At 36.3% G+C, this 20,470-nt stretch overlaps 2 protein-coding genes across 5 annotated transcripts; one reads left to right on the top strand and one right to left on the bottom strand.

The window, feature by feature from the left end:
• Positions 1-628: 628 nt before the first annotated feature.
• On the top strand, positions 629-3,777 carry LOC8272358 (psbP domain-containing protein 5, chloroplastic). 2 transcript variants are annotated; one of them, XM_015717604.2, is made up of 11 exons: positions 629-776; positions 876-1,042; positions 1,332-1,440; positions 1,932-1,981; positions 2,186-2,253; positions 2,329-2,427; positions 2,634-2,693; positions 2,803-2,862; positions 2,948-3,002; positions 3,352-3,401; positions 3,538-3,777. In XM_015717604.2, exons 1-11 carry the CDS (start codon positions 715-717, stop codon positions 3,634-3,636), a joined length of 879 nt encoding a protein of 292 aa, XP_015573090.2. In that variant the 5' UTR covers positions 629-714; the 3' UTR covers positions 3,637-3,777. The 2 variants fall into 2 exon arrangements, with proteins under 2 accessions (XP_015573090.2, XP_048227958.1); XM_048372001.1 differs by lacking the exon at positions 3,538-3,777 and having other exon boundaries at positions 2,948-3,048.
• A 512-nt stretch (positions 3,778-4,289) lies between these two features.
• On the bottom strand, positions 4,290-20,331 carry LOC8272357 (protein TIC236, chloroplastic). Of its 3 annotated transcripts, none has more exons than XM_048372000.1 (24): positions 18,153-20,331; positions 17,896-18,065; positions 16,529-16,727; positions 16,266-16,325; positions 15,289-15,393; positions 13,960-14,100; positions 13,660-13,722; positions 13,178-13,408; positions 12,963-13,046; positions 12,312-12,469; positions 11,658-12,180; positions 11,218-11,388; positions 11,042-11,101; positions 9,742-9,864; positions 8,682-8,957; positions 8,454-8,519; positions 8,181-8,312; positions 7,269-8,093; positions 6,868-7,148; positions 6,370-6,626; positions 5,831-6,069; positions 5,524-5,715; positions 4,902-5,174; positions 4,290-4,641 (listed from the first exon to the last, which is right to left on the bottom strand). In XM_048372000.1, the coding sequence occupies exons 1-24, from the start codon at positions 19,845-19,847 to the stop codon at positions 4,495-4,497; spliced, it is 6,471 nt and encodes a 2,156-aa protein (XP_048227957.1). In that variant the 5' UTR covers positions 19,848-20,331; the 3' UTR covers positions 4,290-4,494. The 3 variants fall into 3 exon arrangements, with proteins under 3 accessions (XP_048227957.1, XP_048227956.1, XP_015573118.2); XM_048371999.1 differs by having other exon boundaries at positions 17,896-19,970; positions 20,116-20,331; XM_015717632.3 differs by having other exon boundaries at positions 17,896-20,331.
• Between the last annotated feature and the right edge of the window lie 139 nt (positions 20,332-20,470).

Here is a 20,470-nt window from a genome sequence, read left to right as displayed (position 1 = left end):
AAAAGAAGCGTTTTGTAGGAATAAATACAGTATTCTATCTTGTAGAATAATAAAATACAGTATTGCGTTATGAAAGTGACACAAGTTTTTATTTAGGCTTCAATGTTACTTTGCCCCTCAACTTGTTCCCAATTGGTTATTGACCCTAATTTTCTTGGAGTAGACCCTAATTTTTTTTGGAGTTCTTAATTCATAATTTTATAATAAAAAAATATATAAAAAAGATTTAAATAGTGATGTAATTTATTTCGTAACAAATAGTCATTTTATAATTTAACTTTTTTATTAATTAAAATTTATTTTCAGTATGATTTTATATTATATATACGAGTGATTGTTTTATTTATTTTATATATAAATTTATTCTAATTTAAGTTTAAATTTAGACTTCAATAATTCAATTTAAATTGCTCCAACAGTATGGAATCTTGATTTATTTTAGCTTTGAATTTCAATCTAGTCCATAATTATGATTTAGTTTTGTCCTGAAGTGCAGGCATTCTCAATTCGTTAGACATTGGTGCTAGTTAAATGTATTGTCAAATTTATGTACCGATTAGTTACTGAGTTAAAATTGAGCTGAATTGTCTAAATCTTACAAATTCAGGGAGCAAATAGCATTAAAGCCGAAGTTTCTATAAATAAATAAAAGGATTGAAATGTGGATGAGGCAGAGTAAGCTAAAGTTGACAGTAAGGAAAGTAAAGAGAGAGAATGGCAATGGCTGTTCTCTGCTCTCATTTTTACATTTCGCATCATCAAAATCCTTTCCTTAGGTACTTAATCTACCTATAAAGACTGGTATAGATGCATATATATGTGAATTATGCTTGTTCTTTCGAATAATTGAATTGAATCTGAAATTGGGATTGCAGGATTAATCAAAGTAGAATCTTGCTAAACCAGAAGAGATGCAAGTTAAAAGAGAAGATAATGGTTTGTTCATGTTCTTCGAAACCCACTTCTTTTAATGGGTTTCTTAGAAGGGATTTTGTGCTTTTTGGTTTATCTTCTTCAATGTCTTTTGTGTTTCCAACTTCAGGTAAAGCTTTAGCTTTATTCTGCTTCTGTAGTTTCTAAGCTAAATTTTTTATGTATGTTTCTTTTATTTTTGTAGGTTCTAATCAAGGAGATTGATTATTTATTACTGAATCAGTATTTGACTTATTAATACATTTTGTTAGCTATTGACTAGAGAATTTTAAGGAACATGTTAATGTGAACTACTTTGCTTTGTTGTTGGTGTAACTTGCGTGCAAGTGCTAACTTCTGTAGGATTCTCTGGAAGAATTGAACAGAGTCTTTGGCTGAAATTATTAGCTCTATTGCAGGGTCCCTTGCAGAGGAAGATCTAAAAATGGAGCCATTGGTTGATGAAATAAATGCTTATACTTATTTATACCCAGTGAAAGTTCCATCTACCAAGTTCCTCTTCAAATGGTGCGTCTCCCCGTTCAAATTACAGTTCTTCATTTGCCTTTTCTCTTTTCTCTTCCTTTTCTAAATTTCTTCCAAAGCTCAAACTGGGCAGTCATGCAGTTGGATGCAAGAATGAATGGCCAAAAACTATTGACGTTCTATCCAATGAAGTTTTTCTTACATAGTTCACACTGACTGGGAATACTTTAAATGGATTGTTTTAATTTTGGTAGAATTTGTTCATTTCTCCTATAGTTACCTTGAGGTCGAACAATTTCTACTGCAAATGAATTTGGGATTTGTATTTTTTGTAGATAGGACGATTCTCTTGTTCCTCAGAGTACACATAAATTTGTTAAAAGTGGACAAAATTATTTTGTAGAATGTCATAGATAACAATTACTTATTTTCTGTTGTGCTGTTTGGGCAATAGCAGATTGACTAGTTCTTTACACCCACTTTATATTCTAAAAATTTTGGGAACATGACTTGTCTCTATTTGTTTTCTGAAGGGTAGAATCCAGAAAGCCAGAACGTTATTCTTCAGCGGCACCATTGTCCCGTAAGTTCAATATATTTGCAATATAGGTGATGAATGTTCCAATAACGTGCCACTTCTTGAAAATAATGCTGATTCCCTCTCTTATCTCAATTTAGGCATACATGTTCCAGATTTTCTACTTGTTTAGCTATGCTAAGGACACCATGAGCCTAAACACATACTGATGCATTTAACTGACTTCATATTGGGTTGACCTTCATACAGCTGATGCACGCCTGCGAATTGTGTCCGAGCGTGTTGACATTATTGATAACCTCATCATTTCAGTTACGGTAAGATTCATACAGCCATAAGCCTACTGCATGTAAACCATGTTCAAGAACTATAACTTTATTTGTTTGATTCAGATAGGTCCCCCAAATGTTCAGTTTATAAAATCCAAGGACAAGAGTACTTGGGTTGCAAAAGATGTTGCTGATTCTGTTTTGTCAGACAAATCTGCACTGGTAATGTCAAAATACCTCGTACTCTTTACCACGTACTCTTCTAGGACCAGCATGACTAGAATGGAATCTCTAGGTATTGTAAACTTATTGTTTGAATGCAATAGAGAGGTATTGGTGAATGAATATAATCATTCCCTTGCGGCTTGAATTCTATTTCTTCTGAAAGCTCAACTCCTTAAAGACAATTTGATGTTTTCTTCTGGCAGCGAGTCACCTCAAGTCAGCGCTTGGCTGAGAGTTCAGTTCTTGATACACATACCAGCGAAGTAAGCTCCAAAGCCTTTCACCATTTTATGGTGTCTAATATTTAATATGCATTTGCATGTAATAGTTATGTGAAGCATCTCTCGGTATTTTTTATTTTTTTTTCCTCAGATTGATGGTGAGCCTTATTGGTATTATGAATACCTGGTGCGCAAATCTCCTATCAATATTGTAAGTGACTCCTTTCTCCACGACATTCCTGTTTGAACGATTTGCCTAACGTAAGGGTCACTGATTTTTCACATGGAATTGGCAGGCTGAAGAATCAAATCTCTTCCGGCACTATGTTGCTTCAACCGCTGAACGAGATGGTAGGTGCCTCAAATTTCTGTCCTAAGCCAGCCACTGCATATACTGGTATCTTTTATTAAAATATACAAAGTGCTTCAATGGTTCCAGTTTATTCAATATTAACTGGATTTTAATCTAAATGCATATGTTAAAAGAAGAAAAGGAAATAAAATAGTAAAAGTATTGAGTTAATGGGAAGGTTCCAACAGACCACACAGAATTTTGAGCGTTTTAATGCCATTGCTAATGTGATTGGGAATATCCAACTTGTGAGAATCTGTTCACTGGTTCTCTTGTCTGTCTTGGAGTATTCTGCATATTGGATTATGGCTTTTCCACTTGTCTGAAATCTGAGAAACTTAATTGCAGGTTATTTCTATACTATAAATGCTTCAACTCTTAGCAAACAGTGGAACAAGGTCGCACTCCATCTCTTTCTTTCACATAGTAGTATTCCTTTGTGTTTTTGTATTTATGTAAGCTTGTTTCTACAAATTTATGTTTGAAATGGTTTTTTGTCGAGTGTAACAAGAAATCACTTTCCATGTGCTGCAGATGGGGCCTTTCCTTGAAAAGACTGTGGCTTCATTTCGCCTTCTCCCTCCTACAGAAAACTATGTACCTCCATATAAGGATCCTTGGAGATTTTGGTGACAGCCTTTGATTTATTAATTTGTCCTTTATTTGATGGTCTTCTCCATTCAGAAACAGTAGTTGAAAACTTCAGTAGACATATAATCATCAGTTTTTCTTTTCTTTTATTACATGGTTATGCTGAGATCATAGCAGATTTCATTTGGGTTTCTTTCTCTATGGGATGACATTCATTCTCTCTCTCTCTCTCTCTCTCTCTCTCTTCATATGGTTGATCCAGGGATGAATTTAGTCACATATTGGATTGTTTCCAATCGACTGTGCGAGCTTATGCTTTCAATCTCAAATTAAGAAAATCATATTCCTAATCTGAGGCATGATGAACACAATGACAAAAGTTGAAGTTGGTTTCCACCCACAAATGTAAAACATGATATAGCTATTCAGCAGACCTTAGGATTTGTAACCTGGAGTGTTTGGCAGGATTGCTGCAGTCCTTGTTGCAACTGGTATGATTTTACGGCAATATTTTTTTTTTACCTATTCATGTGAATGGAAAGAAAAACATGCATACCATTGTTCACGCTAATGGATGTCAAGATGATGAAGCCACATGTCTGATATTTGTTTCTCAAAATTTTGCATCAGCCCTAAATTTGATTTCATTGATTTTGCCTTTTCATGGATGTAACTGTAAAGAGAGCATAGAACTGTTTAACATATAAACAAGCTCATTTATTTCAGAGCAAAGAATAATGACATATCTACATCTAACTTTACATTTCTCCTTTATCTTCCTGTTCTCTTTACAACCAGGTTTAACTAAAACTGATATGAACAGGCCCTGCTGCCACAACATTCACTAATCACGATGCCACTCCCATTGGCGTAGACTAGCCAGTAAAGGGTGGCAGTGAGTTAGTCCTGTGATGTAGCAGAATATTCAAAAAGAAGGCGTTTTGAAGGAGCAGATTGCAGGAGCACTCGCAAGCGGCTTGTGAGCTGGTAGATCAAAGTCCATTGCATGGCCATCTCCGAGTCCTTCATCTGCCTAACAATAGAAGCCTAGGAAGAGAAAACAGGATGAACGTTTTAGATGATCAGCAGACAGATATAGATTAAAAGAGAACCTTAATAGCAATCATTTTTTTTCTACATCTAATTTATTAGTATTAAGAAACCCCAAATTAAAACTCAAAGAGTCATCATTTGGGCCTGCCTTGTTTTGATTTTGAACTATCTGCAATTAAATAAACATATAGAACAAACAAACTGAAATAATTTGAGAAATAAAAATAGGAGAGAAGGATAAGAATTGAGATAACCTGAAGATGTTTCCCAAGCTGCACCTCAACTTCTGTGCCGAATGAAATATTATTGGCCAAAGATTTCAGAGGATCAACAGTAGGATCAACAGAAAGCAAACTGGGAATCTGCGGGGCATAGACTAGCCTCCACCTAGCCTGGCCAAATTCTCCCTTCCCCTCTATTCTTGGCATCAATGTTTCAAGTGTTGCAGTTGCAAGCTTTTTAAATGCAAGTTGGCCATCTCCCTCCAATATGGATTCTGCTAATTGACTCTCAAAAACTCTAGCTGCCTGAAAATGGACTCTCACAAAATCAAATTGCCTAAATCTAGAAAATGACAAATATTTTAATCTGAAATTTGACACAGAAACCTTTATTCTCCTTCGTCCATTTCCCCCTTCCTACCCTCCACCACCAATAGTAAAAGGAAAGAGAGACATGTACAGGAATATTGAGATTAAAGGACAACATATGAGACGTCAAATTTACAGGAATATAGAGATTCAGTATCTAAACACCTCAAACAGAAGACTTATCAGACACTGTTCAAGCACACTTGTAACAGTAGAAATAATAGATAAATAACTAGAATGAAGGACAGAGTTATGGTCGTCTCCAGAGCATTAGTTGCCATATTACCTCACTAGGTGAGAGGGCGTCCTGTTCCACGGTACGTGTTGATGTCACCACCAGTTTGTCTTGCCAATTACTGGCTCGGCTTTGAATCCTGAATTGCCACTCAGATCCGACCAAAGCTAAGTCTAATGAAGGATCTAGTCCATACTCAGGCTCAAATTTGGCTACATTTAGATGCTCTCGCTTAAGCCTTACCTGTGTTTGGAAAGTTTAATATCAGCAGATTTACTGAAATCACAAGTCTGCCTATATAAAAATGAAGAAGCGCTGCAAGGACAATATTTAACTGCGTGAAAATAACAGTACTCACTTGTGTTGCAACAAGATTGACATCACCGTTTTCAAATGTAAGAACACCTTTAGGTTTTATCCATTTGGGATGAGCCAAGCCATTAAGCTCAAGCTCTCCACTAACAGCAAAGTTGAGAATTAAAGGATAAACTATCCTCAACTCTGGTCCTAACACAAGCTTCAAATCACTAAGGCGAACATCTATATTAGGCTTAATGCTGAGTTGCTCCAAATCCTTTTCAACTTCAGTTGATTTGACTGCAAGTGCACAAATAAGCATCAGGATTTAGGTAGAACTTCAGTTGCTAAAAACTCAGCAGCTTAAAATTAAGGCATTATACTAAGAAAAGAGATTCATCTGAGACTTCCAGAAAACCATCTAGGCTGACAGCATCATCGCATGCAAATAAATATTGCAAGAATTGAAAACAGTTAAAGATTTTTTAGAGGATTTTCTACTACTCTAAAAGGAGAGCAAAATTGTCGTTTCTAATATCAGCTTATGGTAATAGAAGAAAACTTTTCAGCAAACACAGAAATTGATAAATAAGATACTACCAGAGTTTTGAGGAAATTTGGTCTTTGAAGCAGCAGGTTCTGAATTGAAAAACCGTGAAACGTATCTAGATGCAACTGCTCGATTCAGTCCCCTGACTGGAAGCCTGGACTGATTTGATGCCAATCGATTAAAAGGAGATCCTCCACTACCCTTGTCATGTGGTAGATATGCTTCTCCGTGGCTCAATTTAATATTTCCCGAGATGTTTGGTTGTAATATAGAACCAGCAATTTGTAGCTGTGTGTCAACCTGGCCACTGAATTTAGCAAGAACTATCAGTTCTCTCTGGGCCACAGAAGAAAAGATAAAACAACTAAGAGATATGGAAAAGGAAAAAAATGAATACTTATAATCTTTTCTGAAGTGGCCACCACACCACATAACCATTATAAACATTCAGAAACAGATCATTAACATAATCAAGAAGACTGCACCTATCTACATGTTTAAGAATTTAAATAAAGAAGGATCTTCAAGTTAGAAAATAATTCAAGTACCTCAAAATGTTCTTTGCCCGCACTTCCAAGGATTCACATTTCAAGTCAATCTTATCACCAAGGGATGCTTCACTTGTTCTGAGGGGCAGATTGCCTTTTACAAGTAGCTTTCCCCTTCTGCTTACCCGACTCTCCAGTGAAGCGATGCATAACCTATTGGATTTTACATGTAGAGTGCCCCCAAAGTTTGTAAGTGGCTGTCGGAGTACTGGTGAAGATATAGACGCTCTGTGGAATGAAGCAAATCCATCAAGCACAGGTTGTTCAACTGTACCTCTGACCTATTTTATCAGACATCATGAAAAGCATCATGAGATTAAAATACAGGCTGTAATGAAAAATTTGAACAAATTTTGTACATGTATGTTACAGAATTCATAAAAGAAAAAATCTTAATCCACCTCAAGCATAACATCAGCATTCCCATGAAGCCAGTCCACATAAGGAGATAAAGCTGTCAACATCATCATTCCCCCATCTTTGATATCAGCATCAATCCTAACTTCTCCCGCATCTAAGAAATTCCAGTTTAGCACTTTTAGGCTTTCAGCTAATTGAGCATTCCAACTATCTTCATTTCTATCTCTAAAAGCTTTCTTTTCGCTTGCTTCATCAGCAGATCCTCTATTCCTGTCCCTAGCCCAACCAGGAACCCAAGTTGCCAAATTTTTATCTGTTTCTGAGTCTTCTTCATCCAATGAGTTATTTTGAACAAAATTAATAGGAACGCTTCCTTGAACATGCACATGGCCATTTTGAATGATTGGTTCAAATTTGGCATTGAAAAGAAAACGACTGGTTGAAGTCAGGGAAGCAACAATTTCAGCTCGTCCAAGATCAATGCCTCCAATGGCACCATCCAAGAGCCTTACTTGCACATCGCATTCTGGTTTTGCAAGACTTCCTCTCAGATCTCCTTCCATGTGCAAAATACCTCTAATTGGAGCTAAAAGTTGCCGCAAAGAATGAATAGTGTCAGAAGCTGAAGATTCAATGACCTGAACCACAGTCGGAATTAAACTAACAGGGAAATTCAGAACAGCGAAATGAAGATTGGTTTTTGGCCCTAACAAAGTGCCGTCAGCATGGATCGTGGCATTATCCTTTTGGATAAATATCCTCTCAAGGCGCAAACCATCATTGTTGCTGTATACACCAACTGCAATAACACGCTGAGTTTTGTAGGTTCCCCACTCCCAATCTTCCCCATGAAAATCAAACTCTGCCTGTCAAATACATTGTTTAGGGTCAAAAAGAGATAACAGAAAGAAATCGAGTTTAAGGCCTCAATGTATAAATTGGAAAAAAATTACCATGGTGTCCCCATTGCCTCCACCACTGGCATCGAGAGAACCATGCCAGCAGCCTCTAAGTTCAGCTAAACCTGGAAGAGTTATGTCATCTAGAACAATATCATTTGATGAAGTATAATGTCCCCTTATTACCTGAAATGTCATGGAGCTCTTCAATCAATAAAGATGCTTGGAATAGGGCCTTAGTAAGTGTTTCATTGCAATTAATGCCATATACATGATGCATTTTAATAGGATAATCCAATTAGACACTGAATTATATGAACAAATTACCTCGAGCAAATCTTGAAGACTCTCAGGATATAATGCAACTGAGTGCAGACTTTGAATGAAAAGGTCCTGAATGGAAGATAAACACCAACTGTGATTTCAGATCATAAAAATCTGCAGCACTGCAAATCGTAAATTAAATAAGCAGCCATATGCTTTAGATCTACTTTCACATGATAGTCACGAACTTGTGATTTAGAAATATTTCCACTCTGTTAAAGCAGATATAACCTTGGATCTAGAACGAACAGCAGGATCTGTACTTCGAGACAGAAGTCTTGCAAGTGGAAGCATCTCAGCAACCTGAGCTCGAGGAACTTCAAGTCTCATTCTCCACCTTCCCATAGAAGATATGACACTTCCAAGTTGTCCAGTCATTGCCCTTTTGAAGAGACCACCCTTTTCTTTTCCAGCAAGGTTTCTATCTCGGGTGCCAGGCAATACATATTCACCTTGAAGCTCATAACGGCTATTGACTTGTTCCAAAACAGTTTTCTCAACAGTGATCTACAGAGTAGCATATCACAGGGTAAGAACATCAGTTGCATCATTTCAAATCCAATGTTACAAAAAGGAAGAATGCCTGTTGAGCATGTAGATGAGCCTTGGTGCAACATTAACACTGCTCCATTATAACCTGCTCGAGAACTGGAGAAACAGCCGATTTCAAATGAAAAGAAAAGGCTACAATGGCTACAAGCCTACAATCTTTTGATGCCCAAAACCAGCTAAAAAAGAGGTATCAGGAACATGTACGTAGTAAGTATAAATCTTACAAAGATCATATTGTCTAAACATGAGGTAATTGATATCTTTAGCTATGCACAGATTGTATTCCACATGATGTGGGCAACATGGGCTGACTGAACAAAAGTTCAGTGATAACCAACTGCTTACTAATGGTAAGGGGAAGGATCAGGGGCCAACATCTGAGAATAACAAACCACTGAAACAAATAACAAGAACAGCTTAACTATCTAAAGACAAGAAAAGAAGACAGATACTACAGCTATATTTGAAGTATTTGTTTTGGGTAATTTAACTAGACCTATATATCAAATAGGTCAAATTAGGCAAAAATTAGGGACATCAATGAGAAGAATACTACTGCAGGACTGAGTGATTCACAGTCACAAATAAAACAAGCCAATCTTAAAATCGAATAAATGATGTAGGAGTGAGATGATTATTCATGATATTTTTCTCCTTGACTTCAGAAATTCCTTAGTGATTAAACCAAGAAGTGAACCAAGATAATCAGATTAATTATGAAGAAGCTTTAGGTGCTCACAACATCACCACTCCATCTAGCAGCCACATCTAAGGCTTCACCGAGCACACCACTAAATTTCGGACGAAGAACAGATAACACACCATGGCCCCTTCTCTTCTGAAGATTAAGCTGAATTTCTGCCTGAAAATAAACAAGCGGCTATGAAGTAACAGTTGAAGCATAAAACAAAACCCATATAATAATCAAGAGTCATAAAGAACTATCTAAGTCATACTCCCAGTAATTAGCAGGGGAAAAACATTAGTCCAAGGTAATTGGAGAAATTTCAAGCAGAAGTAGCTTATGCCCATTTATAATCATAGGAATGCATGGCATACTAGCATATATACTTTTACCAGACTTCAGAAACTATTAAAAAAATGATTTTCCCGATAAGACTGTAGGAATGCAAAAACTAGAGACAAATTATCCCAAGTCCTAAGAGATCCATCAAATTCATAAAATTTACAGAACACCCTATCCAAACTCTTAAGGCAATGGGCTCCATGGGTCCATCCAATTTCATCTTTCCATTATGATTATTCTTCTTCTTCCACTTCATTCTTGAACTTGCATCTCAAACATTTCCCACGGGTAGACATAAATTGGTTGAGATGATTGTTACATATTTTCCTCAAAGCAAATGCAACTTAAGGATGAGTGTACTCCAAAAAGAAGCATTTTCTGTCCATTACCCAAAGATGGGGCCACAACGCTAAAAAAATTTCATCCTGTATTATACTGATTTCATCACAAGCCTGCCAATCAAAGAAAAAAATATATTTACTATGGAAAGGTAAGGTGAGCTTGGGTTTTTGTGATTTCAAGTAGCTGATCTTATCCTACAGCAAATTGGATGGGGAGCATTTTTTGGACTAAGTGTTTTTCTGTTATCTATTAAATTAGATCAGGAAGAGCAATGACATGTAAGCTAGGATTAGCTGAAGAATCAAATCATTTCTTCCCTCTGGCAATCCTGTGGAGGAATTTCTTAATTGGAGATAAGACAGGCTCTGAGACCTTGCAGCTGGAATTTGAAAGTCTAGAACTTCTAAGTATAATGCTCATCTCTTGACAACAACTATACTACAACTAAAAAAGACCAATACACAACATAAACATAATTCCAGTTATCAGCTTAAATGTGCATGATATATGGAAACAAACTTATGTCTGATCCACCATAATTACTCATACACGTCCAGCACCATGTTCTTCCCAATGATTTTGGGAAATAAAGTGCAGGGACAGTAAGTATTGTTACTATTGAAAATAGAATATAGAAAGATCATAAATTCAAGAGTGGCCTTAAGCTTACCCTTTGTACTGTTCCCCGAAGTGAAGCCAACTCCAACTCATCAAGTGGAAGATGCCGTACCTAGAACAGTTCATACACAGGTAAAAAGAGAGAATTGCACTTTCTAATGGAAAGTAGAGACGCCAGACTCAAATTACAGAATACAAGGTCGCTTTAAAGCCACAGGACTAAGATACCTCCAAGGTAGCAGAATGTAGTGGTTGGAAAGAGACATTAACTCTTAGTTGCCCCTTCTGAAGGGAAAAAGACAATAACTTTCCATTTTGTGAATTTTCCTCACAGCTAGGTTGTAATGGCCCCACAAACTCAACTGCAAGACTTTCATCTGGCCTACCCATGGCATCCAACTGCAATACCAACAGGAGCTAAGATTTCAATGTACATTGGTTATATGAAACAAAAATAGGTTAAATTGAGTATTGTTAGAGCACAGATGAAACATCAAAGGCAAACCAAGCAAGAGAATGCAGCTCCTACTGCAGTAATGCAAAATTGGCATACCCACATTAATAGAGCAAATAGGATATTTAAGTTCCTAGTGGCAGGCAGTATAGCAATGCATATTTGAGAAGGAAATAAAGAACCTTTTTCAAGAGATGAAGATTTGGGGCCTTACCTTGATATGGTCACGTGAAATGCCCAACTGTCCAACCAACTTAGGTGCCAGCATCAGCTGATTCAATCTAAGACCTGATACAGAAAGATCACCGACAAGCCTCCCTTTATTACCCTCAATTTGCCTTTCCAGCATGCTATTCTTAGAAGGAAGATCCTCTTCATTAGCAGTACTAGAAGACTTCATAACCTTTCCCTGGAATTTGATTTTTCCAGTTGCTTTCAAATGTGTAGGTCTTGGAGAATCGAAAGGGTAGGAAGAGACCAAGCTGAAAAACTCAAAACCACGCATGCGCAGATCCAACTCGACTCCTTCAATAATAAATGGCACAATGTTCTTTGCATTAAACTCTTTTCTGTCTAGCCAGTATTCATCAGGATAGTTTGTCTGGACTTTTGTGGACAACTCAAAAGCAACAGATGATGAGTTTACAGTAATATAATCATGTGAGATCACAATGTCTCCTCGAGCATCACTAAATGATCCTTCAGCTTTTGGTGCAATCCACTTGATATCAAACCTCCTATGACCAAAAAGAAAATCCATCAACTACCAGAAATGCCTAAAAATGCAAATTGGGCAAACGAAAAGCAAAAGGAATGAAAAGAAAAATGTGATAGTAAGAGCTTAGAATCAAAGTTCCATAAGGCTCACGGTCTCAAAATGGATCCAGAAAGTTTTGTTTCTCCCGCTAGCTCCCCCAATTTTAGAGGCATCAGCTGAAGGTAACCTGGAATATATCGATGCATGATCTTATCAAAAGAAAAATTGCCAGAGAAATTTACATCCATTGCGGTATCATCTACCTCACCCTGTTTTAACAATGGAATTTACATCAGAAAAGAGAACTGAAATAAAACAAAATATTCAAAGTCTCCTAATACATATATTATGACTACCAGTGGTCAGACAACGTGATGGAAATAAAGGAAAGCATTGCAAGTGTCAGCCTACAGGATATAAACTTTTACAAGTTAACTGCAAATCAGAAAGGCAAAAGAAGCCATAAAATTTGTGGCATAGAAGGATCATGAAAGACTTATAATGGATAAAACAGGAGAAGATACAGCACAGACTTCAAACCAACCTATAATCTATAATACACCAGTTAGAGAAATGATCTGCAGATAATGATCTATCTAGATTATGTGTTTTCCACAGTAGTCAGATGTAAATATGAGAGATACGGCAAAACAAAATGCAGAGAGCTCATCTAACTCACAAAACAGGAAAACATGGTATCCAAAACCACTAGTATGTGTATATGGACAATAACTAGCTCATAACAGAACTGCAGTAGTTTACCTCAGGGCAAATCCATGCATTCCCTGCCCCTCGAATCTCACCACCATCCACAAGGCTAGCTCTAATTCCATATAGGTCAGCAACCTATGATGTGGAGAAAATTAGCAACAGCGGACAATCCAAATTCAAAAACTAAGAAATAGGAGGCTTAATTGGAAATTGAAAAGGTGCTCTGTTCAATGTACTAGCGTGGTCAACTGTCAATAACAACTTACACAATTGTCAGTGTTAAATGTGAAGTTAGCTGATAGATATGAAAATGGAATACGGTCAAATGCTGCCAAACCACCAGCCTCTTTGCTTTTCAACATTGCTTCATATGCAGTAGACCCAGGGACATCTGAAATCGAATGAGATATTTTCCTGGAAACCATTCCACTTCCCACAAATATTGGAGCATCCAGGGGCCCTTGACAGTTAAATATTGCAGTTACATAACCTGCTAACTGCAGCATATATAAAGAAGATGTTCAATTCAAAATGGTCAAGTTGAACATCTGTTTTGATTCATTCCAAATAACATAAAAAGAACTCGTTAGTTCATTGATTAAGATTTACAACAGGACTTGCCCCCCAGGAAAATTTCCATCTGAAAAGAAATTCATAAAAGAAGGCCTTGCAAATTGCAAACAGAGTAATGAAAGTTTTAAGTTACAAATTTAAGCAAAATAACTGTTTATGAAACTGATTCACCTACCGGGAACAATAAAGGCCTCATCTTAAATGTTTTCATCAAAGCATTTACTTCTACACTAGGAACCTGAATATAATAATAGTGCACAAATTATTAGTTGCATCGAGAATAGAAAATAAGAAGATGCTAGAAAAGTTCACTTCCAAATATATTAGTTGCACACACCTTTTGAATCAGAAAAGAAAAGCTTTACTATTTCAGTTGGGATTAAGGGCGAGTTGAGTTGAACACAACCAAATGATGCTAAAATCAAGTGTTGGAAGTGCCCAACAAAAATTGGGGAAACCATATATAAGAGAATACCTGACACATTAGGTGAAACTCTCCTTCCTCCGGATGAATGCCAAAATCTCCAGAAGCTTCTAAAGGAACATCACCAAACCAGCCACTTGAATTGTGTAAGAATACCCGTTGACCACGAAAACATAAACTTGCTGAAATGTCCTGTAGAAAGAACACAAACATGGGCAGCGTGCAATTTGTTACTTGCCAATTTCAACAGTAGGTAACCACAATGAAATGTCTAGTCCTAAAGCATTACATCAAGATAACTGCAAATTAATTAAGCTGTCTTGATAGACTACAAATGGCTGCATAAAATATATGATTAATGGTAGTTTAAAATGGAAAAGAATATACAAAAATAGCCTGCTGTCTTACACGCATGTGAGGATTAAAAGAAGAATGAACTCAGCAAAGCCTTGATCCAAAACCAACCAAAGTCAAGTAAAAAATTATTAATCAGTTAGTCAACCTCCATTATCTGTTAAATCCTAAACTATCATGCTCACCCTTTTCCTTTACCTACTTCATAACTAAAAGTGGCCCCTCTCAAATGTACAAGTTACAACAAGAGGTTATGTTGTACTTGGATATGGTTTTAATCAAAACAAATAAAGCAAGCCTCAGAAAAGGTGATTCTAATAGATCTTTGTTTTTCCTTGTTGAATACTGCAGTATAATAAATTATCCCTTCCATCCCTTTTTCTTTTCTTCCATAAGCCTTCCATTTCCTTCAATACAATTAAATACTGAACTGATTGTTCAAGTATATAAAGGTTCAATAACTATAATATTTCACCAAAATAATTTCTTTACTTTTTCTTTGTTTTCCTCTTTGACACTCAAAAGGGATTAAAAAGTAACCTCCCTCAAAACCCCAATTCTTATGGGACAGGAGATGCTTCCAGCTCTTACTTGACCGATGCAAAGTGCAGCTACAAGCATATCCTAAAGCACCAATGCACCATCTAATTGGCACATCATCAATATACAAATCTTATATCACACAGGCACCCAGTGTACAACTCTATAAATCACCTATAGCAAAGGTAGCTACAAAAGAATATACGCAAATCATGAACCTTCTGCCTCAAAAAAAAAAAGTTTTCCTGCTCATAGAAAATGTACAAATCTTATATCACACAGGCACCCAGTGTGCAACTCTATAAATCACCTATAGCAAAGGTAGCTACAAAATTATATCCGCAAATCATGAACCTTCTGCCTCAAAAAAAAAAAAAGTTCTCCTGCTCATAAAAATTTGTGACTGAAGCATGAAATACACACAAAGAATCTCCATGAAGAGGAGATGAGGTAAGGATTTCAAGAACAAGTAAATATATAACATACAGAAAATGATGATGGAGCGTCAAATATTTGGAAGGCTAATTCTGTCACGTCAAGCTGCCCATGAAGATTAGGAAATGTCTCCCCTCTTGACATGCAAATATGAACCTGCAAACAGGAAAATACATAAAACTCATCTTAACTTCTAAGATTGTAAAAGCTAGTGAAATTTGTACTGCCTGACCAACTTTTGTTACAAAAAAGTATTGAAGTATAAAAAGATGAATACATATGTCAAAATCCTGAACTTTTTAATCCTTTTGAAATGGGAAAAGAAAACTCCTTTCAAGACCTTGCTTAACATCTTAGTGCTTAGAATAACTATGTTGCTCTTTATCCAGATCAGAAACCACCCCAAGGCACAAACTATCTGTTGCTAGTGTTATTGATCAATCCAGCAAATTTGATAAGCATATCCAACACGTCTTGATTTAAAATGAAATACATGTGAAGTTTACCAAATTGCCAAAAAGAAGTTCCATCCATGAATGTACATAGATAATAGCTTACAATTGGTTGAGAATGATAAATATACATGATGAATATCACACTAGATTCTAAGTGATAAGGATAGAGCTTGGAAGACAGCATTCAACTCTCAAAAGTCTGTCCATTCAAGATTCTAACACTCCATGTACATGCTTCATAATTAGAATGTCTTTCCAACAGCATTGTTCCGGTGAGAAATAAATGGAAGTTAAAAATTAAAATCTCCCCCATCTTGCTCCGTTTTGTGTGAAAGATTATAGCGGGGCACATGACAAAGAGTTCCGGTTTGTACCCGGATCAGGAGAATAGACAGAGAGTAACAATTGTAACATGAAACAAATTATTAAAAGACATAAGCATTTCTGACATTAAAAGTAAGTGCAAGATAACTTGTAATATCACTATAATTACTCCCAGAAATCTGACTTTGTCATTTATGTTAATATCTTTCTGCCAAAATGGGAAAAATTGAACTGAAGTTAGAAAAGCACCTCACCAGTGGCTCTCCCTTTGAACCAAGCAATTGGAATGTCTAGAATCCTTTCAAAAAGCTGTGAAAAAGACAAAAAGAGTGTGATTTAAATAGTATAAATATATATAATCGAGGTTGCACATATAAAGAGTTTCAGGTATTTTAAATGTTAACTTTATGTCAAGGAACCATTCCACCCAAAAACTTAAGCTGTTAGGGAAGGCCCAAAGAATAGTTTTATATCTCTATCAATATACAAATTACATTCAATGTATACCTTACCGGAGCAAAGAGCTTGGCAATTTTTAAATTAGCATGCCAATTTTGCTCCACACAGTCAACAAAAACATCTGCAGATAACCAGCCACCATCTTCAGATATTGCATCAGATCTCCACATCTTACAGTTGCCACTCAATTGGACATACACACGACCATAGTGATTTTGGAACTTCAAATGTCCATTGACGTTTTCCATCTCTCTAGATGCAACGCAGTAAATTTATTAATAAGAATTAATGCCTGAATTTAAAAATTAAAAAAATAAAGAAAAGCATATTTCATCCTACATGAGAGAAAATTTATGCAGTCCTTCATATCTCACCTTGAAGTAGAGATTATCATTAGATATCACAAACTTCAATAGGGAATCCATATAATTATATGGCAGTCCTAAACATTTAAAAGATATTCTGACAAGTAAAATGCTGATATTAGCCCAGAATTCCATGTTAATGCTACAAAAATAAAATAGTTCATTTAAAACCACCACCCAGTATCAATGAACTCCAGGGCTGTTAGGTCTTAGTTTGAACCCCAGTCAAAACCCAATTAATTAAAAAAGACATGAAAGAAAAAAAATAATCATTAGTTGATGCACAAAACCAGCAATGGGAAATCTATAAACATGGAGCATAAACAGAATCTGAAGAAACATTACTCAGGTAAAAATTATGAAAGGATACATGCATATACATTACATTACATAAATGCAGCTTTGGCATGATTATCATTATAAGGGTACACTCTTGAAAGATAGTTAATTACAAATATGTGCAAACCGAATACTGCCAGATTTTCAAATCTAAATTAGAAAATTGTAAAAATACTCAAAAGATCTTCAGAACTATAAATGTAAGAAAACTATACTCTTCCAACAGGATTTCCTTAGACCATAGACTAATGCCCCAAGATGCTTGGATCAGTTAGTGCCTTACCATTATAACACATGCCCAACTTCATTATTTGCATCAGAAAAATAATTTCTGAAGACAACTTTGTTCTCATAATTTCTCTTAATAACTATTTGATAAATAAAAGGATATTTAAACATATTGTTGTTAGGTCATTGTATTACTTTGCCAGCAGTTTGCCAGGTATCCAATTAAATAGGGTTATTTTTTTTCCTTTTTCCCTCTCTTTTCAAATTAACTACAGTTTTCTCACTCATGATAGATATGACAAGCCATTCTGTGAACCATTCAAAACATAACCAAGCAATCTATAACCTACATCAGTAACAGGAATAAAAATTGCATTTATAGAGCTGCTCCAGTTGCTACAACAGATATATGGTATTACAAGCTTTTTCCCAGAGTGAATGTGATGCTGTATTTAAATAAGTAAAATATAATCACAAATGGCTCTCACCTAGGCTCCCTGTCACCATATCCAAGCAGCATCAGTGTTCCACCTTTAAAATGAACAGAATCCAATGAAACTGGAAGCATCTTCTCAATCCCTTCAGTCTGCATTACATCTACACCATCAACAAGCTCTGCAACAATATCTTCAACTTTTGGACCGACACCTGACTTCATCTTTTGAATTGGACCGGAGAAAAGATGAGATAACAGGCCCGTGATATTTTTTGGAAAAGAAGATGAACTTGGATCTGGATGACTCACTGCAGTTCCAGGATCAAGCTTTTCTGAAGTGCAGTCTTGAGATGCATGACTGTTTTCAATCTCATTTGCAAGTGCGTCTGTATCTCTACCTGCAAAATCTACTGATAAATCCTCATTGTTTACACCATTGGTCTTAGCATCTCGCACAGCACTTCGGACAGATGGTAGATTTTCACCAACTTTTGCAACTTCAATAAGTCTATCTAGAGTCCTAAGAAATGGATCACGTATAAGATTAAAATCATATGTATCACTAAGATAACATATGTTTACTGTCAGAGGCTGGATTCCTGAAGTCCCGTGATATTCTCTGTTCTGCTTGTCCACAGTTGAGCATTCACCACTGACATTGTTATATACATATGCAGTATTATCACCTTGGCTTTGCACCAAAAGATTGTCAAGGTTCATAAGAGGATAGCTATCAGATGACTGAGAAGGCTCATCAAACTCCCCATTAGACAGGCCATTGAAATACATAACAGCTGCTGATGCACTACGCTCAAGGATTCGTGTTTTAGCATTTAGACCAGCCGCTGAGATATTGACCCCATTAGTCTTCCTGTTAAAAAAGTGTTTTTTTGGTCCTTTAATCATGCTAGTCCAGAAGTTAAGACTAGAACCAGGAAATTTTACACCAAAAGATTTCTCCAAATCAGCATGTTTCATATCATAAATAAAACCTGTGTCTGTGCAATGATGGTCCCTCCAGTGCATCTTTTCATCCATACATGAGATAGACTCATAGTTTGTTACATTTGTAGAATGAGTTGAATCCTCCTTCAAGACATTGTCTTCAGATGAACTAGAATCTCTCTCAGGAACAACATATCCCCTCTCTGCAGCTTCCTTTGCATTATCATCCCTCTCTCTAACCCCACGAGCGGCTGCTTCCTCTCTAGCAATCCTCCTTCTCTTGGTACGATAATCAATTCCATCTTCAGTAGATAAGTGTCTTTCTAGACCACCATCAGAAAATGGTATACCTAACCAAGTGTAATCCTTCTTTTGCACAATCACTACAGTTGGATGAGACAATACCGCATCAATCACAATCTTGCCTCTCCTCAAACTTGCAAAAGGGCAAAGTCGAAGCTTCACTGTAGCCACCTCACCACAAGAAAATTCTTCATTATGGGGCCCAATCGAGCAAGACTCTAAAGTAATACTTAAAGGAGAAACCATTCGAACCTTACCAAAATCAATCTCACGCTGAATATAATCACTAAGCACGGAACAAACAGAAGGCAAAAGCTTAGCCTCGACGTAACTCTTAGCTTTATTCTGTCCATACCACACCAGCAAACACACCCCAGATATCACTGCCACAAAAACCGAACCTCTAATGAAAAGCAACCCTTCCTCCCACAAAGGAGCCAATGATCTAACAAGAGCTTTACTTTGAGCAAAAGGCTCACTCACACATTCTACCTTAAACCCACTTCTAGAACCAAGAACATTTCTTAAGAACACTACATACTTGCCACAAAAATTAGAAAACTTAATAGCATGAGTAATCCAATCTTGATTTTTATTATTACTGCTACTGTGCTTTTTAGCAGTACAATGACATTTTCGAAATGACCACCTTGATAATGATAACTGCTTTTTGCCATAACATTTGGTGTGTTTTGGGGTAATTGAAAGTGGAGTCCCATAAAATGGGGAGCGAAGATGTTGCAACGTTAAGCTCATTATCTACCTACTGCTGTTGATAAAATTGAAGAAGAAATTCATATGATGGGGGACCAAGAAAGATAACTGCTCTCTTAGTCCCCTAATTGTTCAATATACTGGTAATAACCCAAACATTCCAACCTAAAGAGAACAGAACAAGACCGATTAAAAAGAAAGGAATTCAAATATTAAATCAATGAATAATTTTAGAACTAAACAAATCGAATAAGCGTCGAAGTTTATCAAATAAATCTGTTGAAAGTGAACAGTTATTGAAGAAAGTGACCTGAAAGTGCGAAGAGAATAAGAGTTGGGTAGTGTTTAGGGTTTGGAGAAGGGAGTGACTATTGGAGTTGATTTAAAATTTAGTGAGACGGATACAGCGAGGGAGAATTATTAGAAGTGAAAGCTTTGCTTTGCTTTCGCTCCTAGTTCTACTAATTTCTGGTTGATTTTAATTTCGTGAAGTACGGAAGAGCAGAATATTTGAGATTTCTGTCGAAATTGCCACCATAAGTTCTGTCAAATTGCATCAATCACCTCATCAAACAACATCCTTTTTTCCCTATTTCTTTTTTTAAAATTCATATTTAAATACTTAAATTTTCACCATAATATTATTTTACTATTTTAATATTTAA

This window comes from Ricinus communis, chromosome 3 (assembly GCF_019578655.1).
Source record: "Ricinus communis isolate WT05 ecotype wild-type chromosome 3, ASM1957865v1, whole genome shotgun sequence".
Lineage (NCBI taxonomy): Eukaryota > Viridiplantae > Streptophyta > Magnoliopsida > Malpighiales > Euphorbiaceae > Ricinus > Ricinus communis.
This window is presented reverse-complemented; position numbering and strand designations above follow the sequence as displayed.

What these genes read in the sequence shown, in the direction of transcription:
- LOC8272358 (XM_015717604.2), top strand. Translation starts at nt 715, where the DNA reads ATGGCAATGGCTGTTCTCTGCTCTCATTTTTACATTTCGCATCATCAA. An exon ending in ACCAAGTTCCTCTTCAAATG is followed by an intron (nt 1,441 to 1,931) that starts GTGCGTCTCCCC and finishes TGTTTTCTGAAG; the next exon opens with GGTAGAATCCAGAAAGCCAG. An exon ending in TGTCAGACAAATCTGCACTG is followed by an intron (nt 2,428 to 2,633) that starts GTAATGTCAAAA and finishes TTCTTCTGGCAG; the next exon opens with CGAGTCACCTCAAGTCAGCG.
- LOC8272357 (XM_015717632.3), bottom strand. Translation starts at nt 19,847, where the DNA reads ATGAGCTTAACGTTGCAACATCTTCGCTCCCCATTTTATGGGACTCCA. An exon ending in ATGCATGGATTTGCCCTGAG is followed by an intron (nt 12,470 to 12,962) that starts GTAAACTACTGC and finishes TTGTTAAAACAG; the next exon opens with GGTGAGGTAGATGATACCGC. An exon ending in GAGGCAATGGGGACACCATG is followed by an intron (nt 8,094 to 8,180) that starts GTAATTTTTTTC and finishes TGTATTTGACAG; the next exon opens with GCAGAGTTTGATTTTCATGG.